We start from the raw sequence: 24,377 nt of genomic DNA, 5'->3' as shown, positions 1-24,377 counted from the left end.
AAGCATCATGGGGAGCTTGGGTGGACGCAGCAGATGCACTAGAATTTAAAACAACCACAACAGTTGTCCGGCAGGGCACTATGCCGATCAGCATCTGCTTCTTTTGGAAGAGGTGAAGAAAGAGAAGAGCTGGAAACATGGGGACAGACATTCAGCTGGTGTGAGCTAGCATAGTTTCACTCGTTTCAGCAGCGCTACACCCATGCACATCAGCTGAGGATCTGATCTTGAGAGCTTTCAAGCCATTCCACTGCAGTGTCTGAAAACTAATCCTAATTCCCCTACGATCAAGTCTCTTGTTTCTTACCCAATTGCAGCAGTCTGGATTGGCCAGTTAGCCATTACCAAAGCCATGTTGATTGTTCCTGGGGAAGGGTGTTTATTCAAACAGGACACAAGGAAAGGTTCTTACCAATCTTTATACGAATGTTGTTAGGATTGGACTTCTTGCCTCCAGCGTAAGAAAGGAGAATATTCTGTGGTTTCAAATCCCGGTGGATGATACCTTTGCTGTGTAGCATTTTCATGGCACCTGCTATCTGCTGAAGAAAGAGCCTGATGGTATCTTCGCTAAGCGTCCGCATAGCTAGAAGGAAAAACAGACAGAACAACTGTAACGCCAGCCATCACTAAAAAAAGCCGAAGGCAGCTTCTCCACAGTGATGAACAAGACTAACTCGGGATCCAGCACTTCCAGCGCCCCTTCAGCCTACTCAGTAAGGAAGTCACTAAATGTAACTTTTCTTTAACTGGTTCTTGAAGAGTAGCCTTTAAAGTAGGGGTGGCCAGACTGTGTTGTCCTCCGTATCTGAAATGGTGTAAAGAACCATGAGCCAGAGCCACAGCTACTATAAATAAGCATAGCATCACTGACTTCATTGGCAGCTCCACTGGCTTTGGTGGAGCTACACCAATTTACACCGGTGGAAGATCTGGCCCGGTAACAGTATACACCAACGGGGACAAGGCTGAATATAAACAGCTCTCAAACTTCTTAAGTAAACTTTTTCATAAGCTTTTTAAAAAAATTAATAAAGTTCTATAAAATGTGCATGCAGCTAACTGCATTCTCCTGGGAAGCAGGCTTTCGAGGACCTTTTGATTCTAAAACAAAGAAATGCTGAAAGGATCAAGAAGCTAAACGGGTTCCCACATCTAATGAGGTTGATCCAAAATTAACTCCAGCTATTTTACAAATCCTCACCTTTCCCCCCACCTCCCCCGCCGACCTTTGCAAGCACATCTGCATAACACGCCTACCAAAAGTGGGGTCCGGCCCACTGAACACAGAACAAGCCTCAATATTAATACGCTTTGAGGCCTTCCTGGATGGATGCTAACATTCAAGAATAAATAAAGTTCAAAGAAATACATTTCACTTGAATAAAACCATCTCTCTCATAAACGACCCTGTAATTACTGGGGGCTCCATGAATGTTGCTCCAGCTGTTCTCCAGTAAGGCCTTAAACTAATAATAATGACAAGAACATCAAAATACTATTCTACCTTCTCAGCTAATGTGGAGGAATCCTTAGGAAAACACAGACTAGGGCTGAAGCTGTTTTAGCAGGACACAGGAAATTAAATATTTTACTTTAAAATATGTGCATGGGAAACAGCAAGAGACGTGGGCTGACGGAACAGTGTTTGGAATAGAAAACAAACTCCCATCCCAATTTCCAAATCTTCGCAGGGAGACTCACGACTAGCAGACCTAAAATGTCACTCTGTCTACCAGCTGGTCACTGCTTCATACATGTGACACCAATGTACAGGTGCATGTCGCTTCTCCTCCCTCGCGGGACTCTGTTCTCATGAGCCAGCACTCTACTGGAATTTACAAGACGCCTGCTCTGGGGAAGTGGAGAGTTGGTGAATGGAAACACACCAATTTTTAAAAAGGCATCTTGAAATTTTGCTCTTACCAATCCTGATGGTATCCCACACGAAAAGCATGGCCTCATCTCCAACACATACTCTCAGGTGATCTTCACTTAGTGTACATTAGGGTAGTACTCCATTCATGTCTATGGAGCCATGTTGATTTACATCAGCAAAGAGACTGGCCCAGTATGTCTAACAAGCTGGTTACATTATCCTCCCTGCCACTTCTCATGAATAAACTGTTCCACATATCGCTCCATCCATCTATGGCTCACATCACCACCGTATCTGATCTCCTCACAGTCTTTAATGGGTTTATCCCTGCAAGGTACAGATATGCTATTACCTCAGTTTAACAGATGGAGGAAACAAAGACCCAAAGAAACTTGGTGACCAGCTCGAGATCACACAGGAAGTCTATGGTGGAGCTGAGACTTGGACCCAGGTCTTCTAAGTCCCAGATATGTCTCCTAACCACTGGACCATCAATCTTCTCAATGTCTTAGCTGATTAGAAGACACAGTTGACATGTCTACAACCATGACATCAAGCCTTCTGAACAGACAACACGACCCCGGTAATCTGCTATAGAACCTTTGGAACTGGAATCATCACTAAAAGAGGAAGACACGCCCTCCCTCTCTACAAATAATCTCTTTCAAGACTAATTTTGGATCCAAAACTCTAATGGGCCCACTGTCTCATTATCTGCCTAACAAAAAAGTAGGACTCTAAACTCAGCAGTTCTTATGCTGTCAAGCTAGCAGGCTATTATAGATGCCTTTGGCTAAATACAGTTTGCCTCTAGTAGTTAAACTGTCTTGTTAAAGTCTTGTTCTGACCTGCAGATCCACCAGCATGCCACAATGTTTTCAGGGTGTTCCACTCTCTGACCTGCTTCCATACAATTTAGCAACTAAAAGAGTTAAACGCATTATAAGCCATCTCCCCACCCCAAACATTAAAAATACATAACCAGGAGCTGATCTTCTATTGCTTTACACTGATATGGGGATGTAAAAAAACCCACCAGAGAAAATTTCTGCAGAATTTAAGCTTTCATTTAAACAAAAGTTAAGTGCCAAGTTTGTAAAGCTTGTGAAGATATAACCTTCCAAACATGAGAAGAATGTAACCAATGCAGAGCTGTTGCCTTGAACTGGCAGACAGACTGCTCCAGTGCATCTGCTGTGGTTTTGCAAAGCTACAAAGCAGCAGCAGAATAAAACTGATACAAGACTGAGGTCCGTTGCACAGACGCTGCTACTCAGAACCCTGTGGGCAGCAACAAAACCCAAAGATCAAGTCAGTTTCATGCTGCTGCTGTCAGTTGCGAAAGAGTTGCAGGATGGGGAGTGCTGGGGAGGAAACTCCCTTTCCTCACTCCAAAAAAACACGAGAAAAGAAAAACAGAGTTTTCCTAGCTCTTGTTTATCTCTCACCCCCATCCCACCATGCAGCAGCCAAGAGGCTCTGGAGGGGTAGAGTGGCAAAGTTCCCTCTTGCTGCCCTGCTGGCCCCACTCCTCTCTCATGAGTTGCTGGACAGATGGGAACAGACAGAATGCTCCTTTTCCCTTACAGTCAGAGTCTCCAGAACCCCACTAGCCAGAGGCAGAAACAACACACGGCTTAAGTCCTGGCACCTTCCCACCTCCCAGTGGCTATGCTTGACACAAGCGCACAGCCCCTGGATCTTGTTGGTAGAGTTTCCCCAGTTGTACCTTCCCTGTTTGCCCTCTGGCTAGTTGGTTTAGTCCCCACGCTAGCTGTCTAGCAAGATTTTCTTGCCCTGCTGGGCTAACAGATCAGGGAAACTGGGAAAGTCCCTATCCAACCAGAAAGGTTTCTGAAGAGCAGTAATGTGCAGAGGTTAGCCTGTGGCTGATCTCTTGGGTGGTATTCCAGAAGCAGAGGGAGGGAGAAAATACAGCAGAGCAGACCTGTCCAATTTATGAGCCTTTCATGCAAAGTGGAGCATGATCCGATTTAACACTCCTCTGCTGTTACATCCTCATCCTAAGCAAGGCACTTGTGCAAGCATTCCTATAAAAAGAGGGAGCCTTAACTTATCTTCACCATAGCATAGCAGGTAAGGTATTAAATATGCCATGGAGATTGGGCGCCCCCCAACCTGTGCGCCATTAGCATGCAGTCTCTGCAAGACCGTGTTACCGTTTCCCAAGCCTTGCTCTGCCATACCTAAGAAGTAAAGATATCCCTGCGGTTATTTTTGTGGGCTTGACTTCAGCGACAAGCCACTCAGCTTACTCCTTGGGGACTGCTAGACAGGTCAGTAGAACAGAGCAAATATTTACAGCAGGTCAGTCTGAGGCCCGCATGGCTCAGAGCTCACGGAGGGCTGGAAAAGTGCCCTGGTCAGCGCTCTGTGGACACAGAAGGACTGCCTGCTTTACCTGCCCGCAGGCTGCAAGGTGAGCAAGAGCAAACACAGGGGGCTTGTATCAGCTGACCCTAGCACAGACACACTGAGGGAGACGTGACAACTTTACGGAAAGGCTATTTGGGAGGGGGAGGGGAGGAAGAGGAACATCTCATCTTACTCACAAGTGTCAGCTGGGTCTATCCTCACTATGGGTCTGGTCCAAAGGCCATTGAAGTCAATGACGTTGAGTCAGGACCGATAAGGCTCCTAAATTCCATCTTAAAACTCAGTTAGAGACCACTATACAAACCCCCTGACACACACACACACACACACACACACACCCCTTGCTGCACCACACACGTCTGACCCCCTCCCTTCCCCCGAACAGCCTACTGCACATGCTAGGATACCCAGACACGTGGAGCAAAGCTATGCAGAAATGCCTCACCCCCTTTCGCAAAGGGCTGCCCAAGAGCTCAGGAGCTTCCTTCTTGCAGCTTTCCTAACCCCTTAAAATTCAACTGACAGTAGTTATTACACACCCATTTCAGCCCCCATGGTCACAAATATCATGGTCAAACGGTCAAACAAAGATACACGCCGCTCTGGTGAGAAATTCTCTTCACAAAGATAGCTACTCCAAAAAGAAAAGGCAGTATATAAACTGTTACAGTCTGCCTCACCACCAATAGATGTACAGAGGTGGAGGCCTAAAGGGATCATTAGATTGTCTAGTTTGACTTTCTGCATAACCCAGGCCATAACATTTCATCCAGTTACTTCTGCGTTGAGACCAGCAACTTGTGTGAGGCTTTCCACTACTCCGCTAACCTACCAGACTATGCAGAGCTGTACCAGACTCTCTCACCTCAACTCGACACCAGACGAGCTACAACTGAAGATGAAGTCAACAGAGCTGCCAAAAGGAAAGACAAATTCGACAGCAAAATCCTGGCCTGGTGAATTCCTGTTCACTAGAAGCAGTGCAATTAAGCATCCAAGAGACAGGACTGAAGAGGAGGGGAAAACCAACACCCCGCAAAACCCAGACAAACACATTTTACACTGAAGAACATACACACATCTTTCGCTCTGTGATGGGAGGGTGAATTAGAGTTCCTTCGGGTGCAATGGAGAATTAAAACCTCACCTAACATTTATAATTAGAGGGCGGAATGGATCTGTAGGTTTCAGAGCCTGTTCTCCCAATAAAAAGAAGGAGATTTGCATTTGAAGCTCACATTAGCATTAACAGGAATTACCTACAGAAATACTCCATGAATGGATGGGAAAAGAGATGCCACAATGAAAGAGCACGATGCAGCTATAAAAATTAGTGGAGTCAAGTAGCGGCTCCCTATAGTCAGGAATTCAGGCTATCGATGAGAAGTTTGTTTGGGTTTTTGTACGTCAGTGAAATGCACTGGAAGAAACACGAACTTTCAGAAATGCTCGTCAGGGGATGAGCTTTAAGAAAAGAAACACTCCATCAATACTGGCCGGGAAGTGCCTGCACCCAGGCAGTAAGGGAACACCCTGCCAAATGGCAATACAAACAGAGCAGCATGACATAGGAAGGGCTCAAGCAGATGTTGCCAAGGCAACAGAGATGAAGATTCCATGCCTCATTTCCTTGTTAGCTAACTCGTCCTGGAAGTTCGTTGGAGACAAGCTGCCAAGCCAAGCAGAGGAACTTGGGAGAAGGTGGCCGGATGTGGAGAGACTTAAAAAACAAACAGCTAAAGCAGCCTGAATAATCTTAAAAGCAAAACTAACTACTCTGAAACTTCTACTTGCTGATCCTACAGAGGTCTGAGCACTGAATGGCTTGAATACAACCCTAAAAGATGTCTCTCCCCTATGTAATTTGGGGACAGGATCTGCTGGTAAAAAAACTTCCCTAGAAATAGGTTTGGATAAGGATCAGTATTTTTTGTTTTTTAATATATGGAGTTCATCTTATGAAGTTTTCCCTTTGGTGCATATAATTTAATTGATGTTTTATTAGCCACTGTTGTTCATAACTGGCCCCTAGATTTTAAGAGTCAGAAGTGAGACTACACATGCCCTTCAATTTATTCTTCCCTGGTAGATGCTCCTCATCATTGTAAAAAGTCAAGTAATTTTAGGGAAGGTACAAGCCTGACATAACCACCTTTGAGTAACCAGGGATCAAAGCAGCAACCAGCAGCCCATTAGACATTAAAGCTCCAAAAAACAAAGAGGTTTAATGGCAACTAAAATTAAATGTCACCTTCTAGAAGTCTCCTTACTACAGTCAGTTTGGATGCAGAGAAAGCCAGTCATGATAACAAGCAAATGAGTTTAATTAGCAGCCTAATTGCATAGCACGCTCCACTTTTGTGCTGCCATGGTGTGCACGTATGAATAGTAACACAAGCAGGTGCATCTTGTATAAACCCAGACTGGAAGCTTAACATTCAAACAGGGTGCATGTGTGTCCGCATACACGTACGCGATTGTGTGTCAGATGCATGGCTTTGTGGTTCACCCTCTAGAACAGAGTTTCTTACCCCATGAGTCAAAACTGGGTCATCAGAACGTGTCAAAGAGTTGTGTGAGAAGCCTGGGGGAAGAGGGGCATGGCTGGGCCGAATTTAAACGAGTGGCACTTCAACACCACGCACCAGGTTGCAATAACCGGAGTGGAGAGCTGAGCCGAGTCCAGCCAGTCCTGTGGGACTCGAACCACAGAAGCCACCATGATGGCATGCGCAAGTGTATATTATACCCCATGGGTTGGAAATATTTAGTAAGCCAGATGTCTTTTGTGCTAAAGCTATTTACTGCGTCATGCCAGGCCATGAAGGTTTACAAATGGGTCCTGAGCCCAAAGAGGTTGAGAACCATTGCTCTAGGTCAGTTCCAATGAAAAAAGTTCACTACCATAGGTGTAATATGCCAAAGTGCGTAAAGTGATGTAGGAACACAAATCCCATTGGCTTACAGTGGGATTTGTGGTCCTAACTCACTCAGGCTCCTGTGAAAATCCCACCCAACAATTCAAATTTTCACTGTGCCTCCTTAGCTGCACACAACATGGGCAGAAGCAGCCACCTGTGTGCAAGACACTTTGCAACTGTGCATGGAAACAAAATCTTGTGCACACAGCTCAGGAGACTGCTTGAAACCATGGACTCCTAAATTTCAATACACTCCTTATCTCTTGTCTCTCCAACTGCACCCCCATTACTTTGCTATGGATCACAGACCATAGTTAGTCTACTCAAACCATTTTAGTGCCATAGTAAATCAACTAAGTTTTGGCTATTTTTAAAGTGCTCTATTATTAAAAATTCCAATTGTAGTCAGCAATAAAAGCTCTAAAGTACAAACACATTAATCTTGTACTCATGAAACTGTGCCTGCTCTGGGAAAGGGGTTCCATTTATGTCCACCAGTACCTAATGGATATGAAATCATCACCACAGAACTAACATCAAGCATGGAAAACTCAACATTAAAATGCAGGTCTAGATCCCCTCTGACTCATCTCTACAAAAATTATGTGAAGAGTAAAATGATTCTTCACATTTCTTCAGCTACCAATGCCCTTCTGTAGACTAAAATCCACAGTTAAGTGTCATTTGTTATCCCATATGAATGGCTGGAGCACATTAGTTTCCCATAAATGATAAATTCAGGACTGATGCTAATGTTAGCTCTGAGGCAAATGTGAATTTAAGCTTTTAATCCTCCAATTTCCATAGTTTCCAGTCATCATCTAATTAAATAAAAAGCCTCAAGTAACATCCAGTAAAATTATTATTACTATTATTTTAATACCTTCTCATATTGTTAGCAACAAATGCAGAAAACACCCTGCATTGGCACAAACATGACCCAAAAGCTACACAGAAAGAGAGATTAATTAATACTAAGGGACAGCTTTAACCTTTTAGTCAGCATGCAAGACAAAAACAAAACACTTACAAAGGGTGATAAGTTTTAAATCCAGCATAGTTCTAGCAAAAGTTCTAGTTAAGCATCCAGGGAACAGGCTCTCCTCTTCTCCATTCAGCGGTGTCAAACATCTGCCTTTCAATAGGAGCCTTGTTCTAGATGATGTTCATTTAGGCCACGATCCTGCAAGCTGCTCAGTGGGTCTCTGGACTGGCAGAACAGCTTGTAGGATCAGTGTCTTAGTCCTTGCACCACAAGTTACTTTCAGGTGATTACTTTCAGCTCAGTCTAATGAAAGAAGAGGACACACAGCCGCTACCACTACTACCCTGAAGCTAATTTACACATACAGGTCAAAAACCTCTGACTCCTATATTGCGCTATACAATGGTTTCTAAATGTTTGTAATTATCCCCACTCTACACTGTGCAGGCTCTAAATTTCCCCTGGCATTTCAATTGGATACACACTGTTCTTAACCTCCTACCCTCTACTGTTGGGTAGTGGTTCCATGTACTGTTAAATAGATGGGGTGTTACACCCTAGAGGTGGCTGCAATTTGCTTACATTTATTTAAAAAACCATAAAACACCCATCCTCCTTTGGGCTCCTTGAAGATAAAACACTATGCAAGTGCAAGGTGTTGGTATGAACAAACTAACAGTTTGAATTTCTTTTTCAGCTGATGAGCAGGATGTCAGTTGTGCCTAAAGCAGCTTGTCGCCATTGGGGGAATTCCAATAAACAGTCTAATTACAATGACCTTATATAGATTAAACAGGGTAACTGCTGACAGCAGCCCATTTCCCATAGTCATTATTGACCTAACTTGCAGAGCCTGCAGGCAATCCTAGTCAGCTTCCATGGACTTGGATTCTCTTAACTATCTGCAAAGCGTACATACATTCACCAATGAAGAAGCACTCGGCAGAAGAGCGATTATGCTGTATTTGTTTGATAGGAGAAAGGATCAGATGAACACAAGAACCAAGGGTCACCCAATGAAATGAATAGGCAGCAGGTTTAAAACAAACATAAGGAAGTACTTTGTCACACAATGCCCAGTCAACCTGTGGAACTCGATGCCAGGGGATGTCGTGAAGGCCAAAACTATAACTGGATTTAAAAAAGAATTAGATAAGTTCATACAGGATAGATCATCAATGGCTATTAGCCAAGATGGTCAGAGAGGCAACCCCATGCTCTGGGTGTCCCTAAGCCTCTGACTGCCAGATGCTAGGACTGGACAACAGGGCATGGATCACTTGATGATTGCCCTGTTCTGTTCCTTCACTTTGAAGCACCTGGCATTGGACACTGCTGGAAGACAGGATACTGGACTAGATGGACCATTGGTCTGACCCAGTATGGTCATTCTGATATTTTTATCTTTCACTATTTCCAACAACTCTAACAAGGAAAAATGTAAAATGTTTCCTTTGGAACAAAAAGGATGTCCTCCCCATTGGTCTACTTACTGTGCAGGTAATCAGCTAGGTCACCACCATTGCAGTACTGGAAATAGAAGAGAACAACGAAAGTTTAGTTAGCTTTGGGCAGGGTGGCAAAGATTTAAAGAACAGAGCAAGCCAAATTAAGTAAGATGGGGACTCCATAATTATGTGTATATTTTACTAATATATGAATAAAAGGGAGCAAAAATAGAAATGTATACATAAAAACTGAAAGGCCACGGCCTGAATGAAAAGCACAACATGGAACTGGGATCAGGAAAGGAACCTGGGAGTGACTATGAATAAGTATTCCAAGCCGACTCAATTATGTTCCCCCAACAGTAAGGAAAAGTGCACTGATATCTCAGTTTGAAGAGAGCACAGGGTATATATGAGGGTTGGAAGCGTTACAACTACAATGTGTGGAGAAGTTGTTCTTCCCATGAATTTGCTCGGTAGTAATTAGTAGTTGGGCCACCTATATCCCCCTTCAAGATAAAGTCTTCCCAGTCAAGTCTGTACTAAAAGGGCAGCCCAGCAATAAAGGGATTTTAAAAAAAAGACTAGTGCTTGAGCTCTGTTGTGCTTGAACTTAGTGCTCTTCACCTCCCTACAGCCTCACGGGTGTGCATCGGCACATTCAAGAGAGCAAGAGGAACGCCAACTAGGCCATAAAACAGGGAAGATCTATCCAAGCGAAAGGCCTGTCTGCTTTGCCTGTGTATCAGAATAACTCACCTCCATAACCAAGTAAACAGAGTTTGCCAGTTCCTGAGGAAAAGGAAAAAACAAAAGAAGATTTAAGCATCTGAAGGTTTCAGAAAAATTAAAGCCATTGTGCAACTGAAGGAAAAAAGAAAGTGAGTACACTTTGCGGGTAAAACCTCATCTCTGCCTCATTATGCCCAAAACGGGGTTGGGGAACCTATCACACATCTTCCTTGCAATGGGTGTTACGAGGATTAATTCATGAAGGTTTGTGAAGATGAAAATGCTAAGTATGTGCCAAGTATTTCACACAGAGTTGAGCAAGTAATCCATTTCTGAGAGCATATCCCTTTAACAATGCAAGTCTCTCTTCTTGCAGCTTTGGTCTGGTATTCCTTTAGGGCTCCCAGCGATTACCAGCTGCATGTGACACCAATGCTGACACACCAGTTTAAACTCTTAATCATGTATGCCTCATTAATACAGCCCTCTGAGACTTCATAGCAGCCATTTCCATACAAGGAGACCTATGTAGGGGAAGGGGTAAAGGAACATGCACTTAGATCAGAACTGGAGGTGCAGCTGAGATACAAAATTGGGATCTGCATTTCAAAACCCCCTAGCTCAGGTGTGGAAAGATCTTGGTTTTGCCCATTGGGGAGGTTGGAGGGCAGAGCACAAAGGTTGATCTAAACTCCAAGCTCGCTCAGCGTGTTCAATCTGGGGCGTTTGGTTAGAGACATTTCTAATTAAAATGTATCTTAAAGGAGTTGTTAGGAAAAAAAAAATCAAGGACTCCAGGAGCAACTAAAGAATCAGTAGCCCTGCTGTAGGTATGATTCTGGGACACATTTCATTCTAACAATAACATGACTCAGTAATTGAAGGCATACAGAGAGCCAGCACTTCCTAGACTGCTGAAGGTGCTTGGCCTTTCCTGTGGGGCCTTACCCTCAAGTAAGGCACCGGGGAATCCTAGTGCAACTGTGCACCTGATCACATTATGCTGTGTTTACACAGACTGCAGATTCGGTTTGAAGTCTTGGTTTACCAGTGTAGCTTTTTTGCCTTATTTCTAAATAGACGTGAACACAGAGCAATATTTAAAAGACACCAACAAATCAGAGGGCATGCTGTCAGCATGTGGCTAAGGTTCTTTCTAAGCGTGCAACTTGGTGAGAGCCAAGTCTGGCAGCAAATCCCAAATGGACAGCTGTTCTTCTAGAGTGTTACGTGCACTGCCTTGAAATGCCCTCTCCACCAGTCCCCAGTCTTGGCTTTGCACACTACATACAAGTATGAGGCCCTGGGGAGCAGTGTTAAGAATGGAGAAAGCTTTTTAGAAGAATCCATTGAAGGGAGCAGCTATTTATACAGTCGTTCTATACTAGCAGCTTCTCAACTCCTAACAGCATGGAACTACCATGAGAAGGTGAGTCAGAGGTGTTATCATTCCTATCCCCTTGCTGAATGGGTTATTCTCAACCTCCTTGTCCCGGAAAAAGCAGACAGGAGCTGTGAAGAAAGCGACAGACTCAGTAGAACCACAATACTAGTACCCTAGTATTTTCTATCAGAGTAGGGCAACCTAGACCGAAACAAAGATACAGGCTCCTCCAAATGTCCCGGAGGAGTTCAAATCCTACTCAGGCCCTCTATGGAATGAGCATTATGGCCTTCAAAAAGGGGACAGTATCAAGGTAGACGTGACATCCGTTCTTTAACGATGGACCTAGTTTTGCCTTGTCACTCCTGCACCAGCATCAACATATTATTATTGAGTTACTGCCTCCAGGCCCTGACCAGAGCGCCACTATGCTAGGAACTGTACAAACAAGTACACACAGACTGTCCCTGCTCCAGAGAGCTCTCAGTCTAGGACTATGACAAGACGCAGCAGGGCCTGGGGACAGGACAAGGGAACAAACTATGACAGTATTTGCAAAATGTAGTAGTCAGTAGCATTCAGTTGCTAAAAACACATCTATTCTAAACTCAGGGCACCTGCACAAACACATCTCAAAATGTTATTAATTTAAGGGGAACATTTTTCAGAAATGCCTAATTTAGGAGCTTAAGTCCCACTGACTTTCAATTAGCTTTAAGCACCTAAGTCACTTGTGAAAATGTTATCTTAAATCATCATCAGCCAGAGGCTCTTCTTCACCCACCCAGCCTCCAGCTCCCCGCCTCTAGTCGACTTATACATTCCTTACATGGGTCTTGCTGTGTGTCCCTTCACCCAAGCGGAGGAAACATCGATCCACATCCTAAAAACCACTCTCGCCTCAGGGAAGGCCCAGCCCTGCAGAACAAAGGTTGCAAGACGTACCTACGTGGAGGTGCTTTGACATCTGGGGCAGAGAAAGGACGTGAGCTCCTCTGCCTAGCCTTAGCTACCAAATCATTCAGCACCTGCCCGTACTGTTGCCCTCTTCCTGCAGGTTTTCAACTTCAAAAAAAGCACCAACATCCGCCCCTCCCCCCCTCAACATTTAAAAGCAGCCCCCAGCCCCTCCCCATTGCTCCTTTTATCCCTGCCTGCTCAAAGGACTCTGAAGTCTGTCATAACAACTCCTTTTGTCAAGGCCTCACCCACCTCTTAGCAGCTCTGGTTCAGACTGGTACTGGAAATACGGTTCCCAGGGTTGCAAGCAAGATTTAAATATACTTTTGTTGATCTTTCACTGTCTACAATGCACAGAAGCCAAGAAGCAGAAGCATGCAAACTAAGCGGCCTTCTCCCAACAATGCATTAAGAGGCAATGCAAATGATCAGCAGCATGGCAGCGTGTGTTCAGACCGCTCCCCTGCTTCACACTGTTCCTGACTCTCACAGCTGTTCTACCTATCAGGCCAAGCTGAATTTTAACAGACCTCTTGTGTTCGGCCAAACGAGCAATGATGCTTTCAAGAGAGGCTTAGCTGCGTTTCCATGTGTGACAAGAACTGCATGAGACAGGGCTTGGATTCCAACCCCCTGCGTTTAGAAGAGAAAGTGCACTTCGAGCCAACCTGCTTTCACACTGTTCAAAAGAACCGGAAAAATGGTCCGTGCTTCCAGCACTGACTGGGAGTCAGAAGGTCTGGGGATTATTCCCAGGTCTCACACACGGTTCCTAAATAGCCTGAGACAAGTCACTCGGCACCCGATTTGCAGAAACGCTGAACACCCAGCAACTCAGAAGACTTCTGCTGAAACTGTGAAAGAGCAGCCCTGAACCTCTCTGTGCCTTAATCTCTCTGCCCGTAAAACAACGCTGCTTACTTAACTAGCGGGGCGGGGGGAGGGTTAATTCATTACTAGTACAGCACGCCAAGATCCTCTGATGGAGCTGTATTCTAATTCATGCACGTTAAGCATCACACAGGCTTGCAAAACGCTCTTCTCATTGATTAGACAGGAGCCAGTGTGGATGGGACAGATCTACTAGGTTATTGTCTAGTTTGGTCTTCCACCTCAGTAATTTGTTTTGAAGTCAGTGGAAATATAACAAAGAGATCTGGGTTGCTAGTTAGTGTGTACACATGAGACATAAATAGAGCTCAAATGCTATATAAGTGCCTGGTTAGATAGGAGAGAGGGACTCCATTCAACTTGCCTAGCAACACTAACAGCATCTCAGGTCCTTCAGAGTGTCATGGGAACTAGGCAGCTGCTCTTTCTGCCTGCTGGTGCTGCCGGGGGTGAAATGGAGCTGGGGTGAGGAGGCAGGCACTTTTCTTTCCACTTGAAGGAAGTCTTGCCAGACGAGGAGTGTGAGGGGTAGCATTCTTCCTGCTCTACTGCAGGTGGATTGGAGAGACCGCCGCATGATCCTACCTCTAGCTTCCCTAGAAATCATCTTGAGATGCAAGGCTTGTATTTTCTGAAACATGCTGATGAACAAGATGAAATTCTGACTCCAAACCCACCCCCCAAAAAACCGGAGTGTGACCTTTATGCTTCAGGTTTTACCACTCCAGCCCAAGAGGCGGAAGAAAAACAACTACCTGAAAGTCACCTGTCAGACAACAAGCTTCTAGCTGCTCTGATGAAGAGATACAACGTCCCTCCTCCAGAGACAGCATTGTCTGTGTGGTTCAAACCTTGTTAGGAAGCAGTGCAGCACTTCTGCCGTAGCTCAGATTCGATGCAAATTCATGCCAAGATTGTGCGCAATAATCCATCATTTCCGATGGAAAGTGAAATGGTCTCGCCTCATTTCCATTTTTAAACAAGCTACAGATTCAAAATCCCCAACGTGTTGTTTGTGGCGCTCTTCAGTTTATGGTGCAAACGTTTCGCGTGCATAGCTCAGGGGGATCCGGGAACAAACCGAATGGGGCTTGAGGCAGGTTTGCATTTGAAGTATGGTTATCTGGAGGGGATTTACACCTACACGCTGGGGAGGCTTTTCATACTTTTAGCTACCTGAGCCATCATTACTCATGTCAGGCAGGTCTGGGATATCATCCTGAAGATCCCCAAAGCCAAAGTACTGTCACACATTTTGCTTGAGGAAAACTTGCTGCAAGTTATAACAATCACTCACTGGGACTACAAGAGATGGAGCAGTTTAACAAGACTCCTGATAGTCTCCCTTTTTAAACTCATTTACAAAAACCCTTGGCAGTTCAGAACCGAAACCTGTTTCCTATCAGTTGTCATCCCTCCACTGCAAGTATATTTTGTTCATTAAAAAACAAAACAAGGACAAATATGGCAGTTCAGACTCTGGACCTACCAACCCCTTGGGCCCTTTGAAACAAACCAAAATGCCCACAACATTCACTTGCATGTCAATCCCGAGAATGCTATTCCGGTTCATTATGCCATTGCAGAGCTACTGTACAAAAGGCACTGAGGGCGCTCCAGGTAGGGCCTCTTGCTCGTATTGCCACTTTATGCAGAAGCGGCTAATTTTGCCACTAGCTGTGGAAAAAAATGCATGGAGACAACACCCTCGTTCCTCCCCTCTTCTCAGGGCGCAACAGCAGCGCAATCCACTTACATGCGATACACACACCGTTAGAGTGTCAGAGGAACACAGCTCAAGACTTTCGGCAGGACAATGAATCAGCCTGGATTGTTGCCCAGTTTGTAGTTCTTCCATTAAAGACTCCAGCAGTGAAGTTTCTCTTTAATTGAGTGTTACCAATAGGGGAAGGGGAGGCAAATAGATACTGACAATCCGTTGTCTACAAACCAACACACATGCACTGGGGAGGGACAAATGAATAGTTAAGGAAACATGATTTTAAATTAGCAGAGCAGCAGAAGTTGCTGTAAAACATGGCTGTGGTGGAATCCTTAAAGTAACATTGTACAATATTGGAAACTATCAAGGATGGTTCAATTTGTTGCAACGTTTAGGGACTAACAATGTGACCCTTTAAATTCCTATTCCACCCAGATTGGAGGGTGGAATATCAGAGGTGAAGCAGACATAGCAGAATGAGTTTTTCCTAGTTTGTCATCCTCATACCACTGCTTTAAAAAAAAAACTATCAAGGATGTTTGCTCTTACAATGCCATCCTTCTCCTGCCTTCATCCAGAAACCTGGCCTACTGCCATATTTAATACAATGATTAGGAGACAAAAGGTAGAGGTGTCATTATTCTTGCAGCTATGACAACCCCATTCAATAACAAACTATTTCCACTGGTCTGTATGGGACTGGTGATAACAGGAAACTAGGAAAAAATATACAACCCATCTTACCTTGCATAGAAAGACCCTAATAAGTTTGAACAGAGTAGAAAAGAAATACAAAGCAGCAGCATTGGCAAGGAAGTTCACACACTCACTGCCTTTGTGTAAATGGTTTTTATATCCTGTATTAAAACTTTGCCATCAGAAAGTTAAAATATTTGACAGCTACAAAAGCCAGACCTTGAAAGTCACTAGGGATGGCAGCACGGGGCCTCTTGTTAAAATTCCTGCATTCTCAGACATAAACTGGAAGTCAAGGGAGAGAAAAATCTGCCAAGATATTAATGGGTCTCAGCACTGACCTGAACAGACCACTTCAGGGGGATGGGTGGGTACATCAGCCTGATGCCAAGTGTATCCTTGGTCTCGCCTCAGAGACGCCCACAGCATGATGGCCACCATCTTGGCTGACACACCAGGGACTGAACCGAGAACCTCCAGAGCGAACAGCAGGAGATGCTGCTACAGTTTGAGCTAGATAGTCCAGGTTCCCCAGCTAGTGCCATAACAAACTAGCACCCTCTGTGGATCAGGCATTAGAGGGGGGGGGACCTGTAACACACACCCACCAGTGGATTACATCACTTTGGGTGCCCAACGTGAGGGTGGTTTGACAATGTGGACAACAGTCAACTCAGATGTGCAGCGATTCTAAAATCATTCCATTTACACTACCAACATAGTAACGACTTCCAGAACTCTACACCTGTCTGGCCCAGACTGGTAGTGACCAAATCTGACAACCAACCCCGGTATTTGTGTAAAATTCACACATAAATGTCGTCACTCAATGTGGACTACAAAGACCTTCACGTTCAAAACGACCTCATGTTGTGTAAACTAACGTGTAAACTCCAGTGTAAACTAACTTCACACCACAAAACAGCAAAGGCGATAGGCAGGCTGGTGGAGATGACCTAGAGGTCTTCAGCCACCAGAGCTTTCAATCAGGTACCTCCCATAAGCATTAAGTATCTGATCCAATCCCACTGAAGTCAATGAGCGCCTTTCCACTGCCTTCACTGGGCTTGGATCGGGACCTACATTTACAGAGATAGTCTATTCCGGATGGAGTCAGTAACAAATGGAGACACAATCCATCCTGGAAATTACCTGAACCACCTACCTCTCTTTAGAAAAGAACACACAGGTAGAACAGCTACGATTACTGTACATAACCAAACATTTGGGAAAGCAGTTCCCACATGTTGGGCCTAGACATCGATGAATGAAACGGTCTGTCATGAAAAAACACTGGCCACACCAAAAACCTTCTAGCTAATAAAACAGTCACCGAGGTTGTCACTTTTATTGGCCATAAAGTACAGTTTCCGGCAACTCTTTCCTACTGGTAAACTTTCTTTTACAGGATAAATACAGTTCCACTGTCACCTCAGAGGACTGAAGGCAGCCTAGCCAATAGGAATACTTCCGCTCATGTGTGGAAAGGAATCTGATGGAGATGGTCGTGCAGCCAACATCCCACTAGCTCCAATGGACAAACTCAGATACAAAGGAGTTCCTGACTTGGGAGCTTTTCCTCTGGTGGCAAAGGTTCCTGCCTGTTACAACAGATGCAGAATGCACCGCTTACCCCAGCCTCTCAAACGATCTGGAGACAGCTGCTGAGTAAAGATAGCCAGGGATATACAGGCCATCTGTTTTGAATGAGATTCGCATGAGGGCCCACTGATTGTACCGACAAAAGGAGATGCATACAGTATAGTTCAGAGCCCAGCCAGAAGGTTACTAAATGGGTGCGGGGAAGAATAAAGTTTGATGCAAGCTCAACTTGTAAGATTAAAAACAGAAAAGCACCAGCTAACGTTACCTCCCCGGCTCTCTGCAGTGACCCCGGGGTGGGCCCTGCTCCACACGGCACCCTTTTCTTTTGCTGCGGTAATCAGTAGACCCTGATGCCCCGACTGCCTCTGGAACACAGTGGGTGTGTCTACACTGCAAATCAATCCTCACGGCTGGCCCGTGTCAGCTGGCTCGGGCTTGTGGGGCTGTAAAATTGCAGTGTAGATGCTCATGCTGGTGTCCGGGCTCTGGGACCTCATGAGGAGACAGGGTCCCTGAGCCTGAACATCTACACCGCAATTTTACAGCCCCGTGAGCCTGAGTCAGCTGACAAGGGCCAGCCATAGGGGTTTAATTGCAGCATAGACACACCCATAGTCTGTTCATCTCTCTCCCTCCTCTCAGCAGCTGGCTCCGCCACAGGAAGATCGTGGGAGTGAATTCTAGATCATCTGTTGATAGAGAAAGGAAACCTCCCTTAGCAGGCCCTGCACCTTTATCCCTTTGCTGCCTGAAAAGCATGCAGCTAGTGCGTAGGTTCCTGTTACCAGCTGGATGGATTTGGGTGATGGAACCTGGCAGCAGCGCCTGCTACATCCTGAGACAGGAGGGAATGTCTCTAAATGGTTAAACCTCTTCAGCGTCCTTCCTCCCACCCTCTGAGCTTGGACTGAATAGGCTGCCCTCTAAAAAGAGGAGTGGGGGGAGGGGAAGTCCCTTGCGTTATGGAAGGATTGCTCTGTCCTCACACCAGTATTTAGACTGAAGCAAGATAAGAGACAATAGCCACATTCATTTGACTAGCAGGAGCACTTATCAATAACCACCTTTCCCGAAGGAGCAATACAATAAACACAACTGGAAAACATTCACATGACTTTTGGCCTGACCGGCAGCAACATCATGAAGCGTGTCCCCATGCTATGCTCTTCATCCACCTTGCTCCCACCATTCACCTCCTTTCATTTCCCCGGCGGTAAAGAATTCAGGAATACTTTTAGACAAGCTATCAGGAAGGCAAAAAATTCATTTAGATGCAAAAACAAACAAACGGGGTGGGGGGAGGAAGGAGAAATAGCGACGTTAATTTTAGCTGCTTTACTAGAACGTAACATTCTCTGCACAGATGTATGGTAACACGGCGGTGCCACTTCACCCACAGACAGCTTTGAAGACGTATCAACAGGGGCAAGTTTCAGGAAGGACCTTTGGGAACCAGGCCCTGCAGCTGGAGCGCACCAGCAAGCCAGCGTGTAAGAGGCAAAAGGGCCGCCACCTGTTTCTGGCAGAAGTCCTGCACCGGAGAAGGAGACACACCCATGACACCTCTCATACTCCAGGAAGCAAAAGAGCTTATGTGGGGCTGGAAAGCAAAGAGCAGCTGGGAATCACATAGCAGATTCCACTTGCCATCCGGGAGTGGGTTTTCCAATGTTTTGGTAGATCCAGGCCCAGCATACTCCAAATTCAACCCTAATTAAGACCTACATAAGCCACGCAGAAAAGCCCTCTCCCCTCCTCCCACCCAGCTACAGAGTTCAGATTCAAACTTCAGGGGTATCCAGATCCAGAGCTTTAGTTTGCAAAAGAATCAGGGGATTAAACCAAATGCCTCAGTGCCAGATCTGATTGGGTTGTGAGAGACCTGCAGAGACACAGACCACCCCACGGCCTTGTGCTTCCATGTTGACTCTTGGTTACACGCTGTCCACTCCAGACCTCCATCAGCAGAATTCCTGCCTCCCCCAGTGACAGCTGGACCCAGAGCACCTCTTGGGGGAAGGGACGTCCTGCAGCATGGAGGTGATCAGAAAAAGGAAGGGCGCCACCAGCACTGCTGCTGCAGATCTCTGGGAACCCTTGTAGATGGGCTGCTGTGGGGTCAGAGGAGTAAGCAGCAGCAGTGTGCCTTCCACATACCATGTACCCTCCTGCTTATGAAATGGATGGGACAATGTGACCCAAAGTCAATAGGAAAAATAATTCTCAAGTTGCTAAGTGGATTTCATGAAGAGAAGGAGAGTGCTCCACATATAAATAACTCCCTAGGCAGCTGTTCTCAGTATCTGGTTGCACATTGGTTGCACCTCCCTCCCCCCAAGACAAACAGTCTAATGTCCATTTAATTTTTAATTTGCAAGACGACATAACAACAGCTTAGCCAAATGAAAGCAACACCATTCTGTTTGCTGCTGGCCTCCAACAGCCGAAACTTCAGTTCACCTGAAGGAGACCATCCGTCACCATCCAACTGACACAAGTCTTCCAAAATATAGCCATCCTTTCAAACAAGAGTCTCTTCTTCTCCAGGTCCTACTAGCCTATAAGGGTCTGTCTACACTGCAATGTAAGCCCAGGGTTAGTAGAACTCGAGTTAGCAGACACTGGGTTTGTCAACACAGGGCTTGAGCGTCTACGCTCATTTGCAACCCAGGTTAGGAATTGTTGAACCCTGGATCCCAACCTGGGGCTCCAACATCTACGCTGCATTGTGCAGACCTGAGTCCAACCACCCATAGCCGAGACTTTCTAGCACCCTCCCAGCACAGTGGCCTTCTAACCATTTGTCAGTGGTGTAGTGTGGGAAAACTTGACTATCCAGAGGACAAAGAAAATTGACCCGGGGGACTGTGGGATACTTTTGGTGGACGCTCACAGCACCAATCTAGTGGGGCTATGTCTACACTGCAGAGCAACAGGGCTTGAACTCTGGATTCTGGCTGGACTCAGGCTCGGACCCTCGAACCCCATGGAGTCCTGGGTCCGAACCCTGGGTTAGCGCAATTTGTGTGTTGATGAAAGGGGGGTTAGGCCTGAGCCTGAGTTTGAAGCGTGCACTCACATTGCACTCTAGACACATCCTTAGTAGCACAACTCCCTTGCAGAGACACTCAGCCCCTGGCCTGACAGAGGGTTTAAGCAGCACTTTTAACAAATTCCTGCTATTTCAAGCCCTGGGTAAAGTTACTCAAAAAGAGCCCAAACAGTAAAACAAGACACCCTCAAAACAAGCCAGGGCCTTTATGGAACAGGTACCTAAAGCAAGTACTGGAAGCTGCATCTGAGAGACTTCGGTGACACAAACCACAAGAACAAAACTAAAAAAAAACCAGGTCGTGTGTCACAACAAGAACCCACAGACGAAGTGGCAAAGTTCGACAGGATGCTGCAGTCCTGCCGAGATGGAGATGACATTAAGCTTCTGCTTATAGGAGAAAACACACTCAAGGCTCCCAGTTGTTGGGACAGTGAAAGCCAATCACTTCTTAACAGGAGCCACGCTTTATCGTGTCAGGGGCACCGAGATGTCAACGGCACCAATTGATGCCCTCAGCTGGCCAGCTATTCAAATGGCACTAATGTCCGAGAGCACGCAGTATGGTCATTGCAGTCACTGTGCAAGGACAGGAAGTTTGTCTAGGGAAAAAGAGCAGCGCCTTAAACCAGCTGGGACTGTCCAAAGCTCTGATATTCAGGTGGGAAAGGGAGCTGTCTCTTTGCTAATAAAAACAGAAGCTGCTTAAGGTGCATTCGACATCTGTAAAAAGATGCCCTGTTCAAACCAAGCCACGTTTAGATTGAAATCCCTTTGTTAAAAGCATCATTTTAAAAACAGTCGTGATAAAAACTAGAAAATCCGATTTGCTTATTTATTCTGTATTTCCTTTCTGGAGAGCACTCAGGTTATAGCCCACTCCCCTACACCTGGAGTAGTGATTCATGCTGGGGCAACATGGGTGTAAAATGCTACCAAGTCAGACTGGTACCATTTTGTACCGGCGTAAGTGCCTACATGAGGCGCAGAGCACTGGGGAATCAGATGGATAGACAACACTGGTCAGTTTCTCCTGGTTCTGCTGCACTAGCACAATACTGAACCCTTTCAGTTGCCAACATCCTGGAGGTATATTTAAATCCAAACAAAGAACTCTTTTCATCCAAGGTTTGGTTTTAAATCTCATAAGCACAGTTCTGTTAGTAGGTTCTGTAATTTTTTTTTTTTCGGTGTTAAATGGCAAATCCTAAATTTTGGGCCTAAATTAATGTAATCTAATCTCCCATAGATTTTGGGGGAGATTTTCAAAGGTCCTACTGGAAGTGAGGTGCCCAACTCTTACTGGACTTTCAATGGGAGTTGGATGACAGGCTTCTTATGCCTATTTTCTACAGATCTACCTTTCAAATGTCTGCTTCTGGAAATCAAACGTACTTCATGTCATTGTGAAATATTGGTCATAACAGAAAAATAAGGCTCTCCTTTAGAACAAGTCTGGGCCTTTGTATAAAAGAAAACTGATAGAATCAGAAGCCAGAGAGTAGCGTAGCCTTAAACGTCCAGCAGTTTAACAGCAAGGAATGGGAGAGAAGAAATGACTTGTCTTGATGTTTCCTTGCTGGCTGCTGCTGTGACACAAGATACATGATGTGCTGACTAGATTTTAACAGGAAAACACATTCAGACCAGCCTGAAAAAGCCTCCAACAGTAAGATTCCCCACTTGCTGGCAGCGTGCACAGGAAGAAGAGGTGGGAGACTCTACTGTTTACACAGCTACAACTTGGGTGACATCATTTTGTCTCTCTGTGTACCTCTTCATACCCGCAGTGTGAATGCGAAGATGGATTGGTATGCAAAGATGGATTGGAACTGGCAGGAAGGTTTTCCTTTCTTGGAGATGTAGATCCTATTTAGCAAAGCATCTTACAATGGCTTTAAATTCAGCTTCTTTCGTTCCTTACAGATGATACTTAATGTCCAGTTGATTTAAACTAAGATGCTAGCTCAGATGACGTAATTCCTCCTGGTGTCCTGATGCTAACTTCTCTACTGGCTACAAGGCAGCTGGATGCTCACAACATTGCAAGCATGAGAGACCAAGAGGATAAAGCATGGACTGGGGTTTGGGAGACCTGGGTTCTTTTTCCAGCTCTGCCACTAGCCTGCTGGGTGATTGTGGGCAAGTCACCACCCCTTTCTGTGACTCAGTTTCCCCTATCTGTAAAATAAGAATAATGTTAGTGACCTCCTTGGTCAAGTGCTTTGAGATCTACTTCTGAAAAAGGAGAACTAGGTATTATTCATTTTCATTGGCTTCCTTAAAACAGCTTCCACCATAAAGCAATTAAGAAAAATAACTGAAATTGCTATAGTCTGTTTCAAGTGGTTCTTTTAAGCTTACGGTGGTATTTAAGGCCTATATATTAAACCAGGAGACATTACAGTGAAAACATCTCTGCATTGTTATTTTCCAAGCACAAAGAATATCCTTGCACTATCTTTTGACAGAGGTCTTGCTTGGATTTTATTCTGGAACCTTATTGCTAAGAGTTTCTAGAAAGCCTTAAAACCCTCTGAGAAAATAAAAAAAAGAAATTGCAGGATATTTCAAAAGTATTCAAAGGAGTTTCTCATGCAGCCAGGTATGTTTATTTCTGTGATACATATAGTTCATGAGAGCTGTTCTTAGAAACCTACAGCACTCAGGCTTGCTCTTCATATGGTTTGTCCTTTTAGTCCTACTATGTAAATAAAATAAAAAAACCTACCCCAAAAACCAAACCCCCAAAATTTACAGCAAATGACTTTCCAGGTAAAGAGCAAAGATTCAAGCACTGGGGTCAGACTCTTCCCTTCTCAATTCATACTGCAGGACGGAGAAGCAGGTCATCTCTGATCAGGCCCCTCCTACGCTGACTGACAACGGAGGGACTTTGTACCCCACCCTATCCCATCTGGCTGGGGACAGAAGCCTGTCATACGGACAGCAGTGGGCATCTTTCCACTCTGCCATGAAGATGTGCCTGCTGCCTCCCTTCACTCTGCTGCGTACGGTTGCCATCTGGCTGGTCTGTGACTGGCCAAGTCACTTTTTCTACTCTCATCTCACAAGAGATGCAATTTGCCAGGGTTTTTGCTGGGCTCATGCCTGGCCACGAACACTGCAATCGTATCCCTGGATGCGCATGTCACGGCTGGGAGTGCGCTGCAGCCAGCATCCGGGTCCTGCTCCGGATGCACAGCGGGCGGGATTCTGTGTACCAGGCCCCCACCTGCTGGCTGCTGAAACTGGTGGCTCCTCTCGGTGCCAGGGACCAGGAGGGAAGCAGTATGGAGCTGTCATCCGAGGGTCAGGCTCGCCAGCAGGGAGGGTAAGGGAAGTGAAGGAGGCAGGGGCTCCTGGGAGGAACCAGGGGAGGGGCCTCCTTCAAGGGCAGAGGTTCCTGGGACAGGTGGGTGCAGGAGACCCTTAGCGAGGAAGAGGGGGGTCAGGTGGGCGAAAGGGCACAGCCAGTGGCACGGTTTTCCATGCCTCGGAGGTGGCAATCCTTCTGCCGAGTTGGACATTTGACCCTCTGGCTAAATCTCCTTCTGGGTCAAACAGAAGACCCAAACAATGAGACACAACATCTGTCTCTACCCAGCTTTTTTACTGGGTCCCAATTCTCCCTCCTCCAGGGTGTAACAGGCACTTTGCTCTCTATAGACCACAGCTTCCTCTTCCAAACCCTTCCTCTTGGG

The 24,377-nt window shown here is 45.6% G+C and overlaps 1 protein-coding gene across 3 annotated transcripts in view; it reads right to left on the bottom strand.

The window, feature by feature from the left end:
* ULK1 (unc-51 like autophagy activating kinase 1) overlaps window positions 1-24,377 on the bottom strand; it is a 115,195-nt gene that overhangs the window by 59,681 nt on the left and 31,137 nt on the right. For all 3 annotated transcript variants that reach the window (XM_067539774.1, XM_067539775.1, XM_067539776.1), the window contains 3 exons: window positions 10,390-10,422; window positions 9,676-9,712; window positions 413-586 (listed from right to left, as the gene is read on the bottom strand). In XM_067539774.1, the coding sequence (XP_067395875.1) occupies window positions 413-586; window positions 9,676-9,712; window positions 10,390-10,422 (244 nt within the window). The remainder of the gene's footprint in view (window positions 1-412; window positions 587-9,675; window positions 9,713-10,389; window positions 10,423-24,377) is intronic.

The sequence above is a fragment of the Emydura macquarii genome, unplaced genomic scaffold (genome assembly GCF_026122565.2).
Source record: "Emydura macquarii macquarii isolate MOO-44397 ecotype Brisbane River unplaced genomic scaffold, CSIRO-AGI_Emac_v2 contig_554, whole genome shotgun sequence".
Classification (NCBI taxonomy): domain Eukaryota; kingdom Metazoa; phylum Chordata; order Testudines; family Chelidae; genus Emydura; species Emydura macquarii.
Note: the sequence above shows the minus strand (reverse complement) of the source record. Positions and strands in the feature narration are given on the sequence as shown.